Consider the following 22,500-nt stretch of genomic DNA (forward strand, 5'->3'; position numbering starts at 1 on the left):
CCAGCCATGCCATAATAGTAATGATCAGTTTATATTATATGTAAAGTACTTGTGTGTGAGGTAATTGTTGAATTTAAACATATAGGGTGGCTGTATTTTAAAACAAGCTGTAATGGTAGTGAGGGAGTGGCCATATTACGGCTCCCTAGGGCCCAGTGAGGCACCAGCAATAAACCTGTGTCATCGAGAAAAGAAAGTAATGCATATTCCTGCCATTTTGGAGATCAGAAACACATGGAACAGTGTAGAACAGGAGTTGTGATTTTTGCCATGATACTAACATATTTAAGTGAGGGAACCAACTGACTGCCATGCAAGTCCTTCATGTTGTGGCTCATCAGTGATGCACCTTTCACCATTAACAGGTCATCTTATACACTGATAATAGCTCAAAATCTAAACTTCCCTTAAAAACTTTGTGGTTGTCTTATATACAGAGTCGTCCTATAGTCCGATTTATACAGTACTTTATATAATTGTGATTAATGATGCTTCCTGTCAAGAATTGTTCTGTACTACATATTAAAAGTGTTCTTTATATATTTTATAATCTCTCATTACTTACTATGCTATATTGTGCTGAGTCACCAGTAGTTTTTAGTTGTATTTATGTTTAAAAAGAAAATTACTTTTGAGATTCTTGTTATTGAAGTATTCCCTTTCCTTTTTCTCTTTGCAGTACAGAGATGGAGGTGGGCCTGATACTTATAATTAGTGAAGTCCTTAAGTTAATAACAAAGTTGCTTTATGATAAGTCAACTATAGAGTCAGTTTGGCAACACTGTCAGGGTCTCATTGCCCACCTGGCTGTATGGGCCGAGGACCACTGCACCACTGGCATTCTGGCTGCAATAGGTCTGGGCCGCCAGTCACCAATGTCCCTTAAGTTTCGCCTCATATGTCGTGCTGTGGCGACCTTCTTAAAGCTGCAGATGCCTCAGGAAGGTGTGTTCCGAACCCATCCACTGCAGGCTCACAGGTAAATAGGACAGATCCAGGTTTACTGAGGTTACAGTTGGGTCACAGTCAAATTTAATGCTAATATTTTTCTGTAAATTTTCTTTGCACTTCTGTTTAGTTTATGAGAATGATAATTGCAGATTGTGATAATTTATTCCTCAATATCTCTCCTGTACAGTGATGTTGATGAGCTGCAGAGTAGTGGTGGAGGAGAGACTTGTACCCTGAACCAGCTGCGAGCTCTTACCACAAATTCAGCCTATGCTACTCTCTTACACCCCATTGGTCAAGCTGTCCAGGTACTTCCCTTAGCTTCACATATTTACAATTAGCATCCAAACATACCATATAGAAAATAGAAAGAATAGATAGATGGGAAGTACTTATGATTTCTTTAACTAGTGATATGACCTTGTTTCTAAGATTTGCAGAGCTAAGATTTACTTTATATATTCACAGTTTTTGGAAGACCCTGGGCATTGTTTGGCTGATGTCCATGTGCTGCTTGGCAATCTTGTGGCTGAGCTGCACCGAGACCCTGTGTTGCACCATTTGTGTGACACAGCAGCATCACCAAACTTTAGTGAAGCATCAGCTCCCCCACCTCCTTAGCAATGACAGTGATATGTGATATTTTGTAATGAAAAACCATCTTCTTATTTGGAATTTAGTTTTTTATTTTGGTTTTGAGGATGGTTTTATTGTGTGATATTCCATTATTAAGTAGTTATTTAATTGTAGAAGCAGACTGTGTCTGCTTTGCTAGATGTTTTGTTTTCATTAAGAGAGGATAACTTTTATATCTAGAGTTCCCTGAATATTAAGCGAGCATAGGTTAAGTATATACATATATACAATTTATCTGAAAACCTAATGCAGTTCCTACATCAAACTGTATATTTTTTATTTAAGGAATATTAACTTCCAACTCAAAATATGGCTGAAAAAAGTTTAATCTTACTAGACTCTTTGGATGCCACTGATTTTACCATCTAGTGTGTAGAGCACATGTAGCAAAATCCTTCCTGCCCATGATAGAGAATTGTGGATTGAATTTGTCTTGCTGTGTGAGCCAGAGTGTGGTGGTTGCCAACAGTGACCAGAAAGCCACTGTATAATATTGTTTTGGCTTCATTTGTTTAAAACAAATGTCAGCAGGGTCCAAACTTTAGATTAATTCTTACTTAAGAACTTCTTGTTTCCTGAAGACAGCTACACACTTTTCATGGTTTCAGATGGTTTATCCGAAGACAGAAACTGGGAACACTTATTTTACTATCCATAGTAATACTACCTTACTAAATGTTTTCAACTGCAACAAATCAGTTTTATAGTATTTATTTAAATTCAGTAGTGCAATTTTTCATTTAGCTTTGTGAATTTAATTATGATAGTTTATATTTTTTATACACAATAGAAAATTATTGCTCAGTAGGAAACAACAAATGCTTTAATGACTCGCATTTCTTTATTCCAGTCACCTACCAGCACTATTGAAGCTGGAAAAAATTATTTCATCTTCATTATTCATTATCACTGGCCCATTAAACTGTTAAGTTCTCAAGTTCATTATGCAGTGCTTGAAAATGAAGTAGATGCAGCTTGGCAAGGAGCAGCTATCAGCAACACATAAGACTAACCTGCTGAAAACCAGGTCTCACCTATTTCTAAGCACTTTTCAAAAATTCTTCCTCTCAAATTTCTACTTCGTGGCATTACATAGCATTTGTGGTGCAAAAAAGATAATACAAATAAACCTTGCAGAGATGTCTAGTATCAGAGTACAGGATATAAAGCGAGTTTCTGAGGATATTGCCAGAGGTAAAGTACGATTATTCAAAGTGGAAAATGTTTCATTTACATGTGTATTTTGAGGTGTTACTTAGCTGTGGCATGAAATTCAAGTGTAGTCTGGTGATGTACAATGGCAAGGCCAGGCAGGTATGCTTGCTGAAGATCCAAAAATGTAACAATTCAATCATGATTCCAAAAGTTTTGGAGCTTTACAGTATTTCATGATGAAACAAGTGACAACACACTGATACTTGTTTCTGATAAACATTACACCAAGAGAGTATGGATGTAATAAACAGCAAATGAAAGGCTGTGTGGCACCATGCTTATATAGGCAGGAAGTGGGATGGAATGAAGTTAACAGCAAACCAGTTGATTAATATTCAGATCACACAGTTTCTTTACAAGACAAAGACAATTCATGCGTTCAGATTGTATTGCATGACTTAAAACAATGTACGTATAGTATATTGAGTTGGTATTTCTTCACCATAGTTATTAACCCAGTCCTGCCACTGTATCTGTTGCCAGGCCATACTTGAATTTCATGCCACAGCTAAATGGCTCAAAAAAGACATTGCAAATGTATGTGCCAAGGACATTTTTGGCTTTGAAAAACCTGCATATGAATCACCCCTGGCAATATCCAGACTCATGTTATACCCTATATATTTCACATAGCATTTATAACAAACTAAAAACAAGGTATGTCAAAAAATATAGCTGGCCTGTCCTGAGGTCAGTCAAAGCAGTAGTTTTTTATTATTTTATAATATTTTTGCAGCAACATGAGACTGCAGAGCTGGACAATAATATTACTAAAAGACTACTCCAGTGACTAGTCTGAGGCATGGCCTGATGCACCTTACAAACAACCATTTTTTCAACAGTTGATGGTCTTGATATTCAACAACAGTTGCATGGAGATATATCATCCTGTTATATCTCCATCTGAAACATATTCTACATTGCACAAAGGATGAGTGATGTTGGGAATTGATATGACGTCTTGTTTTTGTTTTTAAGCAATAACCCTGACCATGCAACACCTACTTTACTATCAAGCACACCAGTTCATCTTGGTGTCCATTCCCTTCATACAAAGCATGAGTTATAGCATTTGGTGCTGCTAACTTGCCTGTATACAATGTTTTATGTATGTGTATATATGCTGTTTTCATAGCAATATCAAGCTCCAAGATTAATTGCTTAATCTGGTCATTGAATTTGTAAGCTTTCAGAAATAATAATAATTATAATAAAAACTTATCTTTTATATCCTTCCCTAAGATTTTACTATGGAATGATGTGCATTTTTTATTCTTCATATTATATGTATTATAGGAATGGCCCAATAGGGTTCTTAAGTGAAATGGACCTACTTCTCACAAGGTACAACCATTACTGATATTCACATGACATTTGTGCTTGAAGCTGCCCAGCTTTACATCCAGGTTACCGGCCTGGACAAGTCTTGTCAATAAAATTCATGTTTACAAATTTGTACAAAGTAAATATTATGTACAATAAAACAGGACAACAATTTCTTCTATGTACAGATGCCAATGATCATCTTCATTATGTCTCCAGGCGATGTGCTGAAAGATACAAAGCAAATTAACATGTGAAAATGTTTCTTCATCAAGAAAATAATATACACACCAATTAAACATTCACTGTCAGATTCATTAGAATAGCATAAACTGGGAAGAACAGGAGTAAGTGTTTCCAAGTATCCAGAAACAAAATACTGACATATCTGCCATGCCTATTGTCAGAACCATCAATCCAACAGGAAAATTAATAGTGATGGGAGTTACATTACTTTTGGATGTGATAATGCACTATAAAAAATGGATGAAACAAATGTGGATCAAGATCAGTGGGATTCACAACCCCAGAACAAAACTGATATTAATGTGTCTGGCAGGTGGGAAGTCAAGTCTCAACCAGCAACCAAACAACATACCCACTCCAGCCAGCACACAACTCACAAGCTCCTTCGTGACCAGCATGCATCCTGGCAGACACTCCACTCTAGCTGAGTACTCTAGTTACTTAGTTGCAGGTCTGTGCTAATAGGTACTGAGCTATCATGTGTAACCTAGCTAGAATTTGGTTGAAATATCTACCAGGATGCTTGATGGTCAAGAAGGCGCTTGTGAGTTGTGTGTTGGCTGGAATCTTGTGCAAAGGAAAGGAGTGGTTAAGTTGTTTGATTACTGGTTAGAACTTGACAGATAGATTCATATAGATTTGTGAATCCACCTAATCCAGATCCTCACTTGTTCCGCTGATTCTCGCCACCATTAATTTCTGTTGGAATATTTCCCAACAATTCTTTAGGAGTGATCTACAAGAAACATGTTGCATTAATTAATAAAAGAATACAAAACATAGTGTACTCCACAGAGAACATCTTATTACTTGCTCAGTGATGAAACACCATCAGATCAAACTAACAATCACACTTACATTGTTTGGGTATTCGTAGTGACTCGGTGTCTGTGATTGTGACCTCATGAGTAACAGCATGGAAGAGGTAACGCACCCTCAAGTTTTTGTCCTCACCTGGGCACGGATCATAGAAGCCTGGCAACGAGCACTGTAACAAACATCGAGAGTCAATTAAAGCAACTCTGCAATATGTTCACTATGAATACTGCACCTCTGTCCTATGGGGTAAAATTAAGGATATCTGTAAAATAAAAAAATACAAGGGAAGTATATAGCTACACAGTACAGGCAAACCGCACTTAACGAATGTTCACACAACGAAATTTCGCTACAGAACGTTTCCTTTTACTACCATCTGCTCGTTTAACGAACACCAAACTCGCTTTAACGAAATTTTATCCAGGTAATTTTTTCCAAGTTTGAAACCCCCATCGTATCACGCAAGCTGACAGACTTTTGAATACACCAGCGCCTCTCATGGACAAAATACGCACCACTCACTCTCCCTAGTTCAAAACAATAACAGCTTCAGCAGCAGCTCGTCTTTCCCTCGCTCAACATGCCACTAAAATGCCCTGCAATGTCGCCTAGCATTGCTAAGAAGACCAGGAAGTCTCTTACTAATGAAGTGAAGCTGGATATTATTCACAGACATGAGAGAGGCGAGAAAACTAATAGCATTGCTTGACTCCCATTTACTGTCTCTACTATTTTCAAGTCAACAGACTCTATTAAGAAGGCTGGTGAGACCATATCTTCCTTGCAAGCTAAAAGAACCACCTGAAGTTGTGACTGCAATGGATAAAATGGAAAGCCTTGTGGAAATGTAGTACCTAAGTTTTGTATGTGGTACAATGATGTGCCCTTTGTTTACATTCCACAGGTTGCCAGCTAGTGTTTTTCCCACTCCATTCTCCCTCCCTTCATAAATCTAAGGGGACCGTCCGGTGGCCATGGTATCGAAAAATCTGAAAAATATCGAAAATCCCCAAAACACCACCAAAGCATCCCTAAACATATGGTAACATAGTGATGGAGTATTTTGGGGAAATACGTTAAAATACGTGGGGTATTTAAACTTTAAAGGGCCCTTGCCACGCCCACCACAGCCCAGGGCTTTCCCCCTCCCCACTCTCTGTACCATAAATGATGATAATAAGCACGTAAAAAGCCATTGAAAGTGGTTTCTTTGGTAAGGAAAGGTGGGCGCTGGCAACTTAGTACTATGGCGTACACAGGAGCACACCCTCTCCCCTTCCATTTCAGTGTCCATGTGACTGCGATGGGAGGAGGATCTATTGAGTATCTCGCCCGTTATTTCACACCTTGCAAGCCACAATCCAGCCTATTTAACCTGCCTTTTTTTGCCTTACAATATCTAAACAAACGGTGCAAGTGGAAATTACAAGTTGTAACAGCCATGCATGGATGGAAGACACCCTCGCCTTTGAGCGACTAATAACTACAATCATTGTAGGGGCGGCCAGGTGCCATATGAGTCATACAGAATATTCTAAACATGCCTAAAAAACATATGATGCACATGGTGGTGTATGAGCACGAAATATCCAACCCAAATAAATGTACAGGGTCACAGAGGATGAAAATGACATCTCTGGGGTTTTTAGCCTTTTTCTCAGTTTCCACTTTTTATCATTCAAATCAAATCTTCTCCCACATTTCTCATTTAAGTGCCGCAATATAATTTTATATAAACAGAAATTGAAAAAAATAAAAAATTCATAATGGCCATCAAAATAAAAAAAATCTAAATTCTATGAGGTGAAAAGTTTTGGTATACAACATACTTCATATCCGTACTGGCAAAATTGAAATATGTCCTCTAGTGACAAAGTTTATAGGAAAAATACATTTTTTTAAAATTGATTTTTTATTTTTCACGCAGTTATTTATGGGTCAATTCGCTTGTAACTACTAAACTAACATCGTGTAATAAACATCTATCAGAAAAAAAAAAAAAAAAAAATTACCCACATACCTCTATTTTTATTTTCAAAACCTCACCGGACGGTCCCCTTAAGATCATCAACATTATAAAGTTACTTACATACATACATTAGTGTACATTATAATGACTTAAGTTAAACTGCCGAAATGTTTAACTTCATAATTTTTACTTTCATTAAGCCTTTCACTGTACTATGATGCACTCTCGCTTTGCTTACTCTCAATGGAAGTTCAAATCAGGGGTTAAACTTGTTATAATTGGTTCGCTTAACAAAAATTTGCTATCGAGCGTTTTTTAGGAATGTGACCCATTTGTTAAGCGGTGGTTGCCTGTACTTTATAATTCTTATTTCACTTTTTTGACATGTTGAAGATCTATCCTAGTACATGTCCATAAATTCTTGTATGTAAACATGAAAATCACTCACTTTAGATGATTCTTGTAAAATGAGTTTAGAATCCTTGACCAGACACTGAAGAGGAATGGTTACATCCACAACCTCAGGGGCAGGAGCAAGATCGTCTTTCCCTTCCACCACCAGCTGACCATACGATGCTCTGGGAAAGTTTAGTAGAAAGGATTCAATAAATTCGGAAATATCAAAACATTATCATAACTTCAAACAAGACACAAAATATTAGTACAATAAAGAAAAATTAATGCAACTCACAGCAAGATGACAAGGCCCTTCCGAGCTTCCTCCTGATCCACAATTCTCCTGACTGTCTCCCTCATCAGCTCCACAGCTGCAAATGCTTCACGTCTCTTCTCTAACAACCTAAGGACAGAGGGAAATACAGGTCAGTCCAGTAAATCATAGCTTATACCTTTAGCATCAAGGACAAAGCTACAATAATGGGAACAACTTGTCAGAACAAGGTTCTGGTTACAGTAAAGCTGTGCTTTCCCTGGAACATCAGTTTTGGTTTCTCTTTTTAACAACTGACGGCATAAAGTACGAGAATGTAGCCTATTTTTTCTTATCTGTACTGACAAATATGGAGACAGAAAAATGAACAGAATTAAATCCCAGTGACAAATGTAGGTATAGCTAAACATTATAATTTTTACTATCTCTGTTTTTTGGACTGAAGTAATACAAGCAAAATCAATATCAGATGACTGCCATACAGACCTGGTTCTATTAGCTTCTCTTTGCTTAAGTAGCTCTGCTTGCTTCTGTTGTCGGAGGTACGGCTGAATAATTAGCTTCTGGAGGGCAATCCAAGACACAAGGGGAACCAAGGTTCCATAGATTACAGGGGCTGGGAGAATCTCCTCACACAGTAGGAAGATGGTACTGTATGTCTGTGAGGCTCGATGTAACCTGTGGGATCATGGTGTTTGTGAAGGGCATATTGTATCTGATATATTTATTTCTAATCATAACACATAATCCACTCCATTGAAGGTGCTGGTTATTGGCTATCAATAGATATAGCTTAAATTCAACTGTGTCTCAGTTTTCTCAGTAGAATTAAACAAATAACCTCTTTTTGAGCACAAGGTATCATTCTCTTGTTCCTTGAATTTAAAATTTCATACCTATATACATATACTTTCATACCTTTAACTCATTATTGGTCATTGAAAAAAACTCACTTAATTTTAAGGTGAACACCAGTGGGGACACCAAGAGCTATTGATGCTGCAATGGAGCTGTTCTGGGATATCTTCTTCTCTGCACCATACTCAAGAATAGCTCCAAAGGTGCCAGCTCTTCAGAATAACAACATGCAAATGCATTATTTAGATTCCATGTGCATGCTTCAGCACTATATTTTCTGTATTTATTGTTACATGTCACTTTTGATTTTTCATAATGCTATCCACATATTAAGGAAAAATTACACAAAAGAAAGTGAAAAGATTTAAGTGTGCAGAAATAAGATTATATGAAAAGAAAAAAAAGACTCTATGGCAGTGACCATCCTATGTGGCATTAAACAGATTAACAGTGCACATACAGATAATGTCTATCAAAAAACAAGCAGATTTGATAGTAATAAAAAATACTACACTCACTTTCCAGTCAGTTTAACTTTGGTGTCGTGGTCTGGCATCTTGTGGGTATAGGAGAGGGCAGCATAGGTGTGTGGGATGCCAATGTAGGCTGAGAAGACCAGATGATAGGAAGGAGTGTCTCGGATGATCATTGTGTTCATGCCACTCTGCATTCCAGCCTTCCATGTCAAGTATCCAACTGTCTGTTTATCTAGCTGGTTGGCCATTGCTGGGGAAACACTTCATGGTAACTGCATTGTACTTGAGGCAGTGAAGATTGAAAGATTTTTTTTAGAATTTTTAAGTGTATTTGGTTTTCTACATTAATGACAACTGGCAGGATTTCCTGCCACTAACTATTATCATGTCAGGACACATTGTTTGATCTGATGTATATAGATTTCATCTTGTTCGTCAGCCCTCCACATTCAGCTCTGATTTACTAGACTGTGACAGTTACATGCTAAGGATACACTGGTGAGGGCATTCCTCAGCATGTCTAGCACGCAACAAACAGAGGTATGTAGAACTGTGTTTATCATTTTTCAGATTTTTATTCATTATCATTTTACTCTAAAATGATGCCTTAATAAAACTGTATACAGGTAACTCTTGATTTACGTATGTTTAATTTACACATTTTTCTTAATACGCGACCGAAAAAATATTATAATTAATTAAATTTACACGATCGGTTTGCTTATACACGATTTGGCCCAACCGCATTTTTAAACTAAGCACCAGACACAATTTTAAACTACGCCAGAGAGTTCCGCAGCTGGCCAATAAGTGGGGCCTCCGCTGCCATGGACGCACTCTTCTGCTACACAGTGATGCAAAAGGAATTTTCCAAGAAAAAATGCCAGACCACAATGCTGCAGTTTTTCAAGAAAACACCAGTGGAAGATGCAGTACCAAAAGAGGATGTGGACAATCCCGTGGAAGCGGAGGAAGCAGAGGAAGCACAGAAGGATGATGACGTCCTTGACTATGAGGTGGAGAGCAACAGCGTGTGCTTATGAGGGGTGAATTAAGACATTGGCGTCATGCGTTTATTTTCTTACTAGTGTTTACTTTTATACTGTGGGGTTATTTCTGATAAGTGGATTTTTTTATAAAGTGGTAAAGCTTAGAGGGAGATGGTGACTGACTGTGGTGTGAGTGGTGAAGGCAGTGACGCAGTGAGTGTTGTGTTTACGTATTCTTTGTTTTATTGTTTTCTCTTATTATTTTTTGCTTTCTCTTATTATTTCTTGCTTTTCCCTTTACTTTAAATACACTTCTAGTAATTAGAATGGTAAATAATAAAAACATGTTAATTTGGCCAAATGGAAAAGCTCAGAGGGAGATGGTGACTGACTGTGGTGTGAGTGGTGGAGGCAGTGACGCAGTGAGTGTTGTGTTTACGTATTCTTTTTGTTGTTGTTTTCTCATTATTTTTTTGCTTTCTGTTATTATTTCTTGCTTTTCCCTTTACTTTAAATACACTTCAGTATTTAGAATGGTAAATAATAAAAACATGTTAATTTAGCCAAATAGAGTACGTATTTTGTACAAATGTTTTTGGACCACATCCCGCATCCCCTTATTATCTATTGTTTCTTATGAGAATTACAAGTTTATTTTACACGAATTTTGATATACGCGATGCCTCTTGGAATGCATCTATCATGTATATCGAGTTACCTGTATATAAATTATTAGTAAATTATTTGTTATCAGAGATATAATTACAAGTTTATTTTACACGAATTTTGATATACGCGATGCCTCTTGGAATGCATCTATCATGTATATCGAGTTACCTGTATATAAATTATTAGTAAATTATTTGTTATCGGAGATATAACTAAAATATACTTGCTGGCAGGATTTCCTGCCACTCAGCATTAGGATAAACAATATTTTCTCCCAAATGTTTTAAATTATTACAGATTAGTTATTTCTTTAAGTAATTAAGTGTCTGCACTAAATGACCGCCGTGGTACAGTGGAACCATGCGTGCTTTGGGGTCCGAGGGGTCTCCAAGCGCACGGGTTCGAATCCTGTCCACGGTCCGAGTATAGGTAGGGCTTCTTCACTCGGGGCAACTGTTTCCTAGCGGGTGGGCTTTGAAATAGGAGGTACCCCAAAAAGTATCTCCTTTAGCCCAGAAATTCCCGTGAAAAGCCCACAAGGTATAAATAAAAAAAATTAAAAAATAAATAAAAAGCAGCCTTTGTATATATCAGTGTTACCATATATGCTGGAAAATTGATATTCATAATAGATTCATGTCATTTTAGTAGCAATAAATTGTTTAGTATTCTGGAACAACAGAATTCTGAAACTATGATAAAATGAACAAAAACTATTAGTTATTAGCATATTATGTGCTTGTTTATCTGTCTGTTTGTTTTTTCAGCCTCAGCTTGAATGAAATTCATGATCTGTTGGAAGAACTTGATCATCAGGCCACAATGATAATTATCAATCAACCCCATGAGGATGGTGCTGCTGACACTGATTGCGACTCAGATGCTTCAGATGACGAAGTCACATGCAACCATGATCATCTTACGAAGAGTTCTGTCATCTGAGGTAGTTTCTATAGCTGCATGTGATCAGGAGGATAAAATAATTCATGAAGCAGACACCTCTTCAACATCCTCACATTCCTCAGCAAAGCGTTGAAAAAGGAACATCAGTTGGCACAGTAATGGGATTTGTGCCAAGCCTACTGTACCAGGCTATATTCAGAAACAAAATGATGATCTGATGAAACAGAAGGAAGAAATAAAGAACCCAGAGGACTGTATCAGGCTGTTTTGGGCAGATAAGTGGGTAGATGAAGTGTGCGAGCAGAGTAAGTTGTATGCAGCAAAGAAATCTCTTTCAAGTGATAATGTCACAAAAGAAAACCTGATTCTGTTCATGACCATCCTTGTGATATCTGAGTACAACAGGCTTCCCACTCGGAGACTGTACTGGTGTGAGTCTCCTGATGTTTTCAACCAACTCATATCAGAGAGTATGAGAAGAGATACGTTTGAAGAAATCATGCGCTGCTTGCACTTTGCAGATATTATGAAAATTACAGAGAACAAATTGTACAAGGTAAGAATTTAAATGCCACTCAGTTTTTACATTTTTATACCAAATGTATTATGCACACAGCAATAAATGATATTGCTCTGAAAACTTTCAAATTAGTATTTATATATTATTTTATTCTCAATTACACTGGTCATGTTTCTTTCTCTTAGGTACGCCCGATTTTCCAGCACTTGAATGAAGTCAACAAACTGAGGTATAGGCAAGAATTCTAGTGTAGATAAGGTCATGATTCCATACTACGGGAAACATGGATCCAAGCAGTTTATAGGGGGTAAACCAATACAATTTGGATTCAAAGTCTGGGCAATATGTTCTTCAGATGGATCTCTTCTTCATTCTGAGCCATACTGTGGCACATGTACACAAATTCCAGACACAGGATTTGGACATGGTCTGAATGTAGTGATGGAACTGGTCAACCAGATTGGGTTAGAGTCAGGTCAGCATGTTGTATTTGATCATTTATTCACTTCATTACCCTTGCTTGAAAAATCATCTGTTCAAGGTATAGGAGTGACACGAACCTTGCGTAAAGATCGTCTCAGTGGAGTCCCACTTATGCCCAAGAAATCAATGGAGAAGAAAAACCGTGGCTATATGGAAGAGGCATTTACTGGGTTGTTAAGTGGAAGGATAACAAAGTGGTTTGTGTTGCTTCAAATAAGTTTAGAAAGAATCCCATCCACAAAGCCAAGAGGTGGAGTAAGGGTGAAAGAAAGCATATTGAGATTGAAATGCCAGATTCCTAAGAGTACAGTACGTATATAACCAAACTATGGGCGGTGTTGATCTCTTTGATCAACAAATCTCATGTTACAGGATCTGCATTCACTAAAAGGAATGGTGGTGGCCAATATTTGTCTTGAGTGTAAATGCTCAGGTCACAAATGCATGGATGCTTTTCAGGAAACTAGGAAATGACATAAGTTTACTGGACTTCATCCGGCATTTTGCTAATGCAATTATGAAAGATACTGGCAAAAGCAGAAAGACCACTGGACCAAGGAGATTTCATGCCGGACTGGCAAAGAACACAGTAAGGTTCAATGGCAAACAACATTGGACTTTGAAAGGGGACCAGCCAAACTCACGGTGTCGCCAGTGTACAAGGAGGACAGTGTATCTGTGCAAAATGTGCGAAGTTCCTGTTCACCCTGAATGCATGGAGGCCTGCCATTCTCTGTCTACTTAGTGTCTACTCTCTGTCTATTCTGTCTACTAGTGTTACTGTTGTTTCACTGGATTGTAAACGGAATATAATACTTTGCAAATAAATATGCATAGAAATCATATTTTCCAATTTAGATTACCTATAATTTACATAAGTCATTTACATATTTGTGATGTTTTCTGCCTTTGTTTCAGTGTTATATCAGCAGTGTTGTGCTACCATTAGTTATACTGAAATGATAAACAGTATTGTATCAAAAGAAACGTGTACTGATTTAAAAATATGGTATTATCTTTAGTCAAAAATGTTTTGTGATTGATAGGAGCAGTTTTTTTATCTCTTTACCGCCAAGGAGCAGGAAAACTTGCCATGTAAAAAATCACACTATTATATACTTTTCTTAAATCATTCCCATGCACAACCTTAAAGGAGGCAATAATAAACATTTTCTGCAAAAAATATGTTTTTTTTACCTATTACATAATTTTCATCATTAATGGGTTAATTATCTTTATATATAGTCAATGCCAGGATATACTGGTGGTCATGAACTTGCTGGTGATGTATGTGTAATGGAAAGTTTATTTCTCTTTATCTATTTATATTACATTGATAAATACAGTGAAGACTCAATACTCGAACTTAATTAATTCCATATGGCTGTTTGAGTATTAAAAATTTGACGATTGTTACCTATAAATCAGCTAATTTGTTCTAATCTTAGCAAAACTTCAAGTTTATAAAAATTTCAATATATTTTTTCATTATTTTTTTCTTTTTACAATTTTGATCTGTACACACCTACCATAAGTGAAGGCTTTGGTGGATAACTTAAAAGAGGATGGGAGAAGGGTGGGGAGGAGGAGGGAGGTCATCGGAGGACAAGTTACCATCCATGAAAACGTCTTTGTAACTTTTCTCCTGGTGTGATTCCTGTGAATCCACTAATGGAATGCTGTGGCTCACTAACACATGCACTCTCACCAGATTCCTTATTTTTATTATAAGTCTCTTTGGTGCCATTGTAAGTTTCTAAATGAAAAACTACAGACAGAATGCAGAAGAATGTTATTTTTCTCATGACTGCGGCAGGACTAGGGATGCGCACCGGCATCCGGTATACCGGTATTACCAGTAATACGGTATCAGAACGGCACAGTGGCAGCTGCAAGAAGGGAGATGACAGAACTTTGCATACAACCAAATGTGTGGCCGTCTGATTGCTAGATATTTTCACCACTAATAAGCCTTTGGTGTTAATGTAAGTTTATAATTGAAAAACTACAGATAGAATACAGGAGAATGTTATTCTGATGACCACGGCAGCACAAGTCACAACTGGCAGAGGAGGAAGGAGGAAACCAGGGAGCCTTTGTTTACAACCACGTGTGTGGACGTTCGACTATCATGTATTTTTTCGAGTATTAAATCGAACTTTTGCGTTCAAGTATTGAAAAGTTTGAGTATTTAGACGTTCGAGTATTGAGTCTCCACTGTACTGAGAAATGAATATAGAATACTTGATAAAAATAAAAAAAAAAAAATAATGATTCAAACTCTAATGAAAGATGAGAAAAGCAGTTTTATAATTTATAACCAAAATACATGTCTATTACATGCAAAATTTATCAATCAAGCACAAGCACATTGTAAGAAGAACAAAAACAGGACCACTTACTTATGACTGAACCAATACGAAGGCCATTTGGGGTGAAGTGTGTGTGTATAGAGCCATTTCCAAACATGCCTTGTGAAAAGTTCCTGAAACCCTTAGTGGCTATGGTGAGCCCATTCCCTGCTCCAACCTCCAGCTCTCCCCATCCCCTGTCGGAAGTTATCCTTCTGATAGAGCAGTTGATGCCTCCATTGCCATTACCATTGTGAGATGCGAGATTTCCTGCCAAAATTAATTTCACATAATACATAAAGAACATTAGCATGCACATAATTAAATGATAAAATTCATCACAATTTATCATTTTCATATGATAAATTTCTACACCAACCTGAAAGAATGGCTGTGTCTTTGGTGGTCAGGGGTGCTTCAATGCTCTGACTCAAACTCATGCCACTAATCTCAATGTGTGGAAAACCAAACAAATCTCTGAAATAAAAAAAAAAAAACTTTTTTATCACCATCACACAAGTGTCTAAATCTAAAACTGAATATTTATCTAAAGTGTTTTCATTAATTCATGCAAACTCTATAATCTAAAATATACTGTATCTTACTAAAATAAACCTTTCATACAATCTTACAATAAAACCAAGCTATTTCTGTGATAAGCTCCTCATTTTCTCTCCCTAGGCAAGCAAGCCTCACACATACAGCCATTACCTGAGGTCCAAGAAAGGGGACTCCTCGTCATAAAGGGAGAAGAGGTCAGTGGCATTGACGGTCATGGTGACTGTACTCTTCGGGTTGGTGCGTTGCTGCAGCCGTCTCTCCTCTTGGTCCCTGTGAGATTAGGGTTGCGAGAATTCAGAACTAGCCAAGGGTAACAAAAATTGCAACTAAAAAGAACCTTCTGATGTGCCAGTCCCCGAACATGGTTGAAAATATTAGTCACAACTACGGAATAAGTGTCTTAAATCCACTCTCTTCAATGATAAACATTCAGTGAGGTTACAGCTTGCTTTAATGATAAGTTTAAAGCATCCCTGATCCACTGCTTTAGACCTCACTGGGAATAATTATAATTTCCGCAGGTGTCTACTACCCCCTCCTTTGATGGTTTGTGCTGAAACTACACTATTTCTTGACAACTATTTTTACATTTTACTGCTTCAATTTCGTAATAATGATGATTAGCTATTCAATTTTTGTAACTATCTCCATCTTATCTTCTAAACAGATACACACAGTATTGAAACTCTTTCAGCACAACACTGACTGAAACACTCACCGTGCCAGCCTTTCATACTCCTCCCTGATTTCATGAGGTGTCTTGGTCCGCTGAACAATCTCCCACCCTTGTGTCTCCAGCCCAGCCGTCCCCAGATTATCATAAATTGCTCGCATGTGTCCATCACTCAGCACTGAAAGAAAGGTTGGATGCATGATTGGATTGGATCAGTGAATGGCCTTCTGATAGGAAACAGAGAGTAGTATTAAATGGGGCAATGTCTGAGTGGAAGGAAGTGGTTAGTGGGGTACCCCAAGGATCAGTGCTAGGACCTCTTCTTTTCTTGGTGTACATTAACAATTTAGATATAGGAATTAGTAGCAAAGTTTGCAGATGATACTAAGATAGCATGTGCAGTACAGGGTGAAAAGGACAATTACAGAATACAACGAGACCTGGACAGGCTGATAGCATGGGCAGACAGGTGGCAGATGGAGTTTAATTCTGAAAAGTGTTAGGTTATGCATTTAGGTAAAGACAACACAAACTTTAGCTATGAGATGAAGGGATGTTGGCTAGAGGCAGTAGAAGAAGGAAAGGATTTAGGAGTAGTGATAGACAGGACTATGAAATTTTCAAAGCAATGTTTAGAAGCAAGAAATAGGGCAAATAGGATCCTGGGTTTTATAAATAGGAATGTTAGTTATAAAGTAAGGAAGTGGTGCGTAGCTTATATAATTCCTATGTTAGGCCCCATTTAGAGTATTGCATACAGGCCTGGTCACCCCATTATAGGCAGGATATCAACAGTTCAGAGAAGAGCAACTAGGATGATACCAGCATTAAAGCGCCTGGAGTATAGAGATAGATTAAAGGAATTAAACATGTTTTCATTTGAGAGGAGATGTATAAGAGGGGATATGATAGAGTTATTTAAAATGTTCTCAGATACAAACTACATAGATGCGAGATCTTTCTTTACCTTAGAGGAGGAAGTAGGACTAGAAATCATGGCAGGAAGATTAGAAACAAGGCTGCAGGTTAGATATAAGAAAATATTTCTTTAGTCATAGGGTGGTAGACTTCTGGAATGCATTGCCAGAGAGGGTTGTAAATAGCACTAGTTTGACAATGTTTAAAAACAGATTAGATAAGCACTTAAATTTATTAGATTTATAATTATGTATAGCGCTGCATGATAGTTTTTATAAGAAATTTACTATAGTTAAACAAGACATGATCCCCATGTATGGGGATCACAGATTGTAGAGGAATTCGCTGCAGGACTTAGCCCTGTTAATGGGCCAAATATTTAGAATTAGTATATAATGTATTGTGTACTTGTAAGTGTATCTTTATGTACTGATGACGAGGTCGCTGTGCGACTGATACAGGATAACCTAGATGGGCCCTGGTGGCCCTTTATTATCCTATTATTTATGTTATGTTATGTTATGTTATGTTATGTTATGAGGATCAATGGCACATAGGCTGAAAAAAAATTATTTGCCTAATTAATTATACAAAGCACTGAGCACAACCAAACCAGAAGAATCTGGTACTACATAACATGAAAAATTAAGAAAGGACAAAGATTAAGATGGAGGACAAACCTTCATAGGCGCGCTTGGTCTTACTGAAGAGAAGTTCGGCCTCCACCTTGCGCTCTGGGTCTGTGTGCTTGTCAGGGTGGTACAGGCGACTCAGGCGGCGGTAGGCATTGTTGATCTCATCATCTGTTGCCTGAAATGTGATGACAGTAATAAGAATGATGACAATTTTTGGTCCTGCTTGAAAAAATTTATCACAATCATTGCTACTGATGAACCTAGAGGTTATACTGGAAGTGTGATTGGAAAGGACATATTACTGTTATCCTACCAGCTGCCTGCAACAAAACTCAAACAACAACAGGCTGATGAAATAATGTTTGATTGACAGCTTCATGAACCTTATTCATAAAATGTTAAACAAAAATCTTCACTATTTTCCTCCAACACTCATCTTGACAAACTATTTAGTAGGATTATCAGTTATTACCGGCTTAATCCAAGTACAAATCCTCTCCTTTAGCCTAATACAAATCCTCACTCTGTACTATCCACCACACTAACCCTGCCTCTGCCCCCCTTTTGAGCAGTAAGCACAATCCCTACACATAATAATCCTCTTTATGCCCTATTATTAACAATTGACACTTAACTAACCGCTTATCTCATTCGGGTAATGAAGTGCAGAAATAAATCTGCACATATAATTAGGCATTCACGTCACGGACCAGACAAGAGAAGCTGAAGATATAGAAATGGCCAGGGCGGGTGAAGAGCCACTGCACTTTCTTATTATGAGTCCAAGCAAAAAAAGAGCAGAGGAGATGAAGAGAGAAGTGGACAGCCGGGTGTACCATAATATCTTTCTAACAATTACACACTTTCCTCCTCCGTACTCACGTTTCTGGGGATATTGAGGAATGTATAGTAATCATCTCCATCTTCCTGGGAGGCGTCAATCTCCTCAGCCATTGCGGTGATGAGATATTGGATAAAAATCCAAGCAGAGAGACTCTCAGCCTCGCCGCCACAACAACAGGACAGACGACCACTGATGCCATTCACGTAACATTTAGCATTGCGACTTTACCCTGATTAGATACCCCTTTTCATTAGTGATATATACTGTTTGGGTTCATATGTTTAAATGTTATTATTCATGCATGACTTTTGACCGATTAGATAGCTGGTTATCGATAAACTGAATGTTGTAATTATTTCTTTATTACCCAGAAATGCCCTTTATTTTATTATTTTTTTTTTAGAATCACTTTTTATTGGCTTTTTCATATTGTTATGATATATTTGTTTACTTTTTATACCTTATGTGAATCTGTTATGGAAAACACTGGGACGGAAAGAATGATGAAATGTGGAGGTGTTGTGCTACATATTGCTCAATCCGCTAATTTGTATGAGCATAAAACCTTCGTGTACTTTTGTTCACTATGCAACTCAGATACCATTTATAGGATGAGGTGTCATATATTAACTCATATTACCTAGCATATTTAATCAATTTCAAGAGTTTACCCTCTTAGCACATTAGCGCCAAGATAGCAAAGAGCGACATAACATAAGCAAAATGTTTATGTACAACGAAGATTAGAAAAAAAATAAAAGATAAGCTACATAAATTCTTAATAATACGAAAAAAATCCAAATAGAAGCTAATTGATCGAGACAAACGAAAGATAAACACAATTGATAATGTGCTGTTGAAAAGATAAAATCTCAGCCTTCATCAGCTGGCGCGAACTGGCAACATTGACGGGCAGTATGACGGTGGCTGTCGTGTGGGGAGGATTGTGTGTATTGCTGCGTGTAATATCTGCTCTCATACTCATTAATCTCAACTTTACCTTGTCGTTTGAGCCTCCGTTAAGGTGATTCCGGACTAAAGCAGTGAGGCAGTGACGCGAGGGCAGCATATGGAGTGTGTGTAAGCGACGGGGAGGGATTTTTACTACAGGCTGCATTACTCCTCTTACTTGAGTCTATTGCCCCGCCTCGCCCCGCCGTGCCCCGTGCCCGCAGCTGCCCCACAGTGTTATTAAGGCCCCCAGAGCTGTGTGCTGCAGTGAGAGGAGTGGCGGTGAATTGGGCTAGTCGGGGAGGGGAGGAGGGAGGGATGTGGTGGTGGTGGTGGTAGTGGTAAAGTTAGTGGATAGATGGATTAAGTCTCTCTCTCTCTCTCTCTCTCTCTCTCTCTCTCTCTCTCTCTCTCTCTCTAAAATGTCTGATATTTCATGTGTCAATTGACATTCCTACTCTGCTTCATTATCCTAAGCACATGTTTTCTTATTTTCTTATTATCTATTTTGGCCAGGGGCATCTCTTCACCACCACCACCGGTTCACCACCACTATTCCACGTATTGAAGGCTGGAAATGCTGCCCTCAATCACCCTTCCTCCACCTCCCCTTCCCCCACAGTGCCTGCATGATGCTCTCTCCCCCTTATAGGCTGTGATGATCTCCCCACCCCTCCACAGTTTGTCATGTTGATCTGATGTGCTGTCGTGGAAACTTTTTTTCTTCCTTTCTTTGACATGGCAGAGCGTGGGATAATCAAAATCAGACTGATTAATTTGTGTAAGCTTCATTTAAATTTCGAATGAGTTTTGTTGATTGGATTTTTTTTTATATAGTGATTTAAAATATACTGTTTTGCTATTTCTTTTGATTTTGCCACGGAAAGTTATCAGATCTCTTCAGTAAATATAGAAGTTCTCCATGTTAGGATGTCGCGGTTTATTGAAAATTCAGTTTTCATTTAATTGGATAACCTTATTTGATAGCAGCGTGCAGCCTACTATTACCATTGTACTATTGTCGTGTTACTACCGTCACCTGCAACAATTGGAACAAAGAAGTGACGTTTTGTATTCCGTTGTTTACAATGGATGTCCAATAGAACTTACTTAGGAGACCTGTCACGCCTGTCAGACTGTTGCGTTGGGATGGTATCTGACTGTGGGCGCTTTTTTTTGTCATTGTCGAGTTGACAGCCGAAGCTCTTTTTTTTTTATTTGTCATTAAGCGCATTGACAGGTGACATCCGCGTGTATCCATGCCCGTGTAGGCTAGTCGTGTTATATAGCCAGGCACTGAGCACCGGCGCCCTCCTTCCTTCTACAGCATAAGTGCCGCCGAGTGCCGCTACCACCACCACCACCACTAAAGCGGACCAGAGATAATGCGGGTGGAGCCACAGGCAGGCCGGGACCATTGACCAGTGAGCAGTAGTAGTGACAGAAGTGTTCGTGGTGTCGTGGAGTTGTGGTGGTGACTAGTGGAGAGACGTGGACACAGTGAGCCGGCAAGATGATGTCCGATGGGCGACTGGTTGGGGACGGGTCGTGGGACTTGCACGTCCAGGTGACGGACCTGCAGGTGGAGCGGGTGCTGCGGGTGAAGAGTGACCTTCACATTGGCGGCGTGATGCTGCGACTAGTGGAGGAGCTCGGTGAGTATTGAGACTGAGGATGAGATGACAAGGAGGAATAGCACGAGTAGTTAGGAATAATTTATAATGATAATAATAATAATAATAATAATTATATTTTTTTTATTTCCTAGTTTATACAGCTTATTATATCAGAGTCTGAAATAACATGATGAAAATAGGTTATAACACTTACTAAATATTATATACTTAAATTATTCATGCTGCTCCTACTCCTCGCCATTATCTTACGTGGAGATAAATGAAGAAAAGAGGAAAAATATAGCTTGTTAGCTTAGTACATTCAAGATGAAGGTCATTTTTTGTTTAAAGAAAACAAGTTCCTTAGATTTTTGAAGGCCAGGAAAATAGCCTGGAATATTTCTCTCTCTCTCTCTCTCTCTCTCTCTCTCTCTCTCTCTCTCTCTCTCTCTCTCTCTCTCTCTCTCTCTCTCTCTCTCTCTCTCTCTCTCTCTCGTAACATATGTATTTCCACGAATTAAGTATTGAGATTGATTTCATGCTTTCCTCATATTTGATTGTGTATTTACCGTCTTTCCTTCATTTGTCGTAAATTGTTGTTAAGATGCTGACGAAATCAATTATCCAGTGCGGCATGTGTAACAAAGATATTGATGAAATTAGAAAGACAAGTCCACCGACAGTGTTTAAAAGCATAGAAGGAAATTAATGATAAGATCGAGATGGCAGAGGTCAATTCAAAATAATTACGTAGATGAGTATTGAGGTGGTGTTAGGTTTTAATTGTAAATATTGAAAGTTTATGTATACTGTCAGTTCATATCAAGGGGTGAAGATTCCTTTGCGATGTAGATGTGTGTGTGTTTGTTTGCTTTATATCTGTTTGTATACGTTTGACTCAACATATGTAGTGCGATTGCTTTGACTTACAGTATTATTGATTTATCTTATTGTATTATGCTGAGGCTTTTTCTTTTCTTTTTTCCTTTTTCTTTTTTTTTCGTTTCATTTCATATAGACACACTTCATTACCTCACTTTACACTACATACACACCTACATGTTCTTAGTTATACATTACATAATTACACACACACACACACACACACCGGTAGCTCAGTGGTTAGAGCGCTGGCTTCACAAGCCAGAGGACCGGGGTTCGATTCCCCGGCCGGGTGGAGATATTTGGGTGTGTCTCCTTTCACGTGTAGCCCCTGTTCACCTA

General features: G+C 38.1%; 3 protein-coding genes across 7 annotated transcripts in view; 2 read left to right on the plus strand and 1 right to left on the minus strand.

The window, feature by feature from the left end:
• Positions 1 to 4,019, plus strand: part of LOC123499133 (ectopic P granules protein 5 homolog) — an 80,878-nt gene extending 76,859 nt beyond the window's left edge. Inside the window, 3 exon segments of the mRNA XM_045246782.1 lie at positions 680 to 979; positions 1,139 to 1,259; positions 1,420 to 4,019. Of these exon segments, the coding sequence (XP_045102717.1) occupies positions 680 to 979; positions 1,139 to 1,259; positions 1,420 to 1,572 (574 nt within the window). The 3' untranslated portion in view covers positions 1,573 to 4,019.
• LOC123499134 (dnaJ homolog subfamily C member 11-like) lies at positions 2,415 to 18,913 on the minus strand. The gene is made up of 13 exons (XM_045246784.1): positions 18,748 to 18,913; positions 17,911 to 18,040; positions 16,358 to 16,490; positions 15,790 to 15,909; positions 15,458 to 15,555; positions 15,130 to 15,348; positions 9,206 to 9,413; positions 8,783 to 8,899; positions 8,316 to 8,507; positions 7,851 to 7,958; positions 7,608 to 7,737; positions 5,230 to 5,359; positions 2,415 to 4,352 (listed from the first exon to the last, which is right to left on the minus strand). The coding sequence occupies exons 1-13, from the start codon at positions 18,817 to 18,819 to the stop codon at positions 4,333 to 4,335; spliced, it is 1,677 nt and encodes a 558-aa protein (XP_045102719.1). The 5' UTR covers positions 18,820 to 18,913; the 3' UTR covers positions 2,415 to 4,332.
• Positions 18,914 to 19,601: 688 nt separating this feature from the next.
• The window catches only part of LOC123499136 (unc-112-related protein-like), a 48,811-nt gene continuing 45,912 nt past the window's right edge, over positions 19,602 to 22,500 (plus strand). For 2 of the 5 annotated variants that reach the window (XM_045246787.1, XM_045246791.1), the window contains exons 1-2: positions 19,602 to 19,669; positions 20,988 to 21,315. In XM_045246787.1, coding sequence (XP_045102722.1) covers positions 21,174 to 21,315 — 142 coding nt within the window. In that variant the 5' untranslated portion in view covers positions 19,602 to 19,669; positions 20,988 to 21,173. Of the gene's footprint in view, positions 19,790 to 20,987; positions 21,316 to 22,500 lie in introns of all 5 variants that reach the window. The other 3 variants (XM_045246790.1, XM_045246788.1, XM_045246789.1) reach the window with 3 other exon arrangements.

This window comes from Portunus trituberculatus, chromosome 49, assembly GCF_017591435.1.
Source record: "Portunus trituberculatus isolate SZX2019 chromosome 49, ASM1759143v1, whole genome shotgun sequence".
In the NCBI taxonomy this organism is placed as follows: domain Eukaryota; kingdom Metazoa; phylum Arthropoda; class Malacostraca; order Decapoda; family Portunidae; genus Portunus; species Portunus trituberculatus.

Bases quoted from the DNA above. Each gene is read 5' to 3' on its own strand.
- LOC123499134 (XM_045246784.1), bottom strand. From the start codon at position 18,819: ATGGCTGAGGAGATTGACGCCTCCCAGGAAGATGGAGATGATTACTAT. The intron at 15,349-15,457 runs GTTGGTGTAGAA...TAATTTTGGCAG, and splicing joins AGACACAGCCATTCTTTCAG to GAAATCTCGCATCTCACAAT. The intron at 8,508-8,782 runs GTGAGTTTTTTT...ATGATCCCACAG, and splicing joins GGTGTTCACCTTAAAATTAA to GTTACATCGAGCCTCACAGA.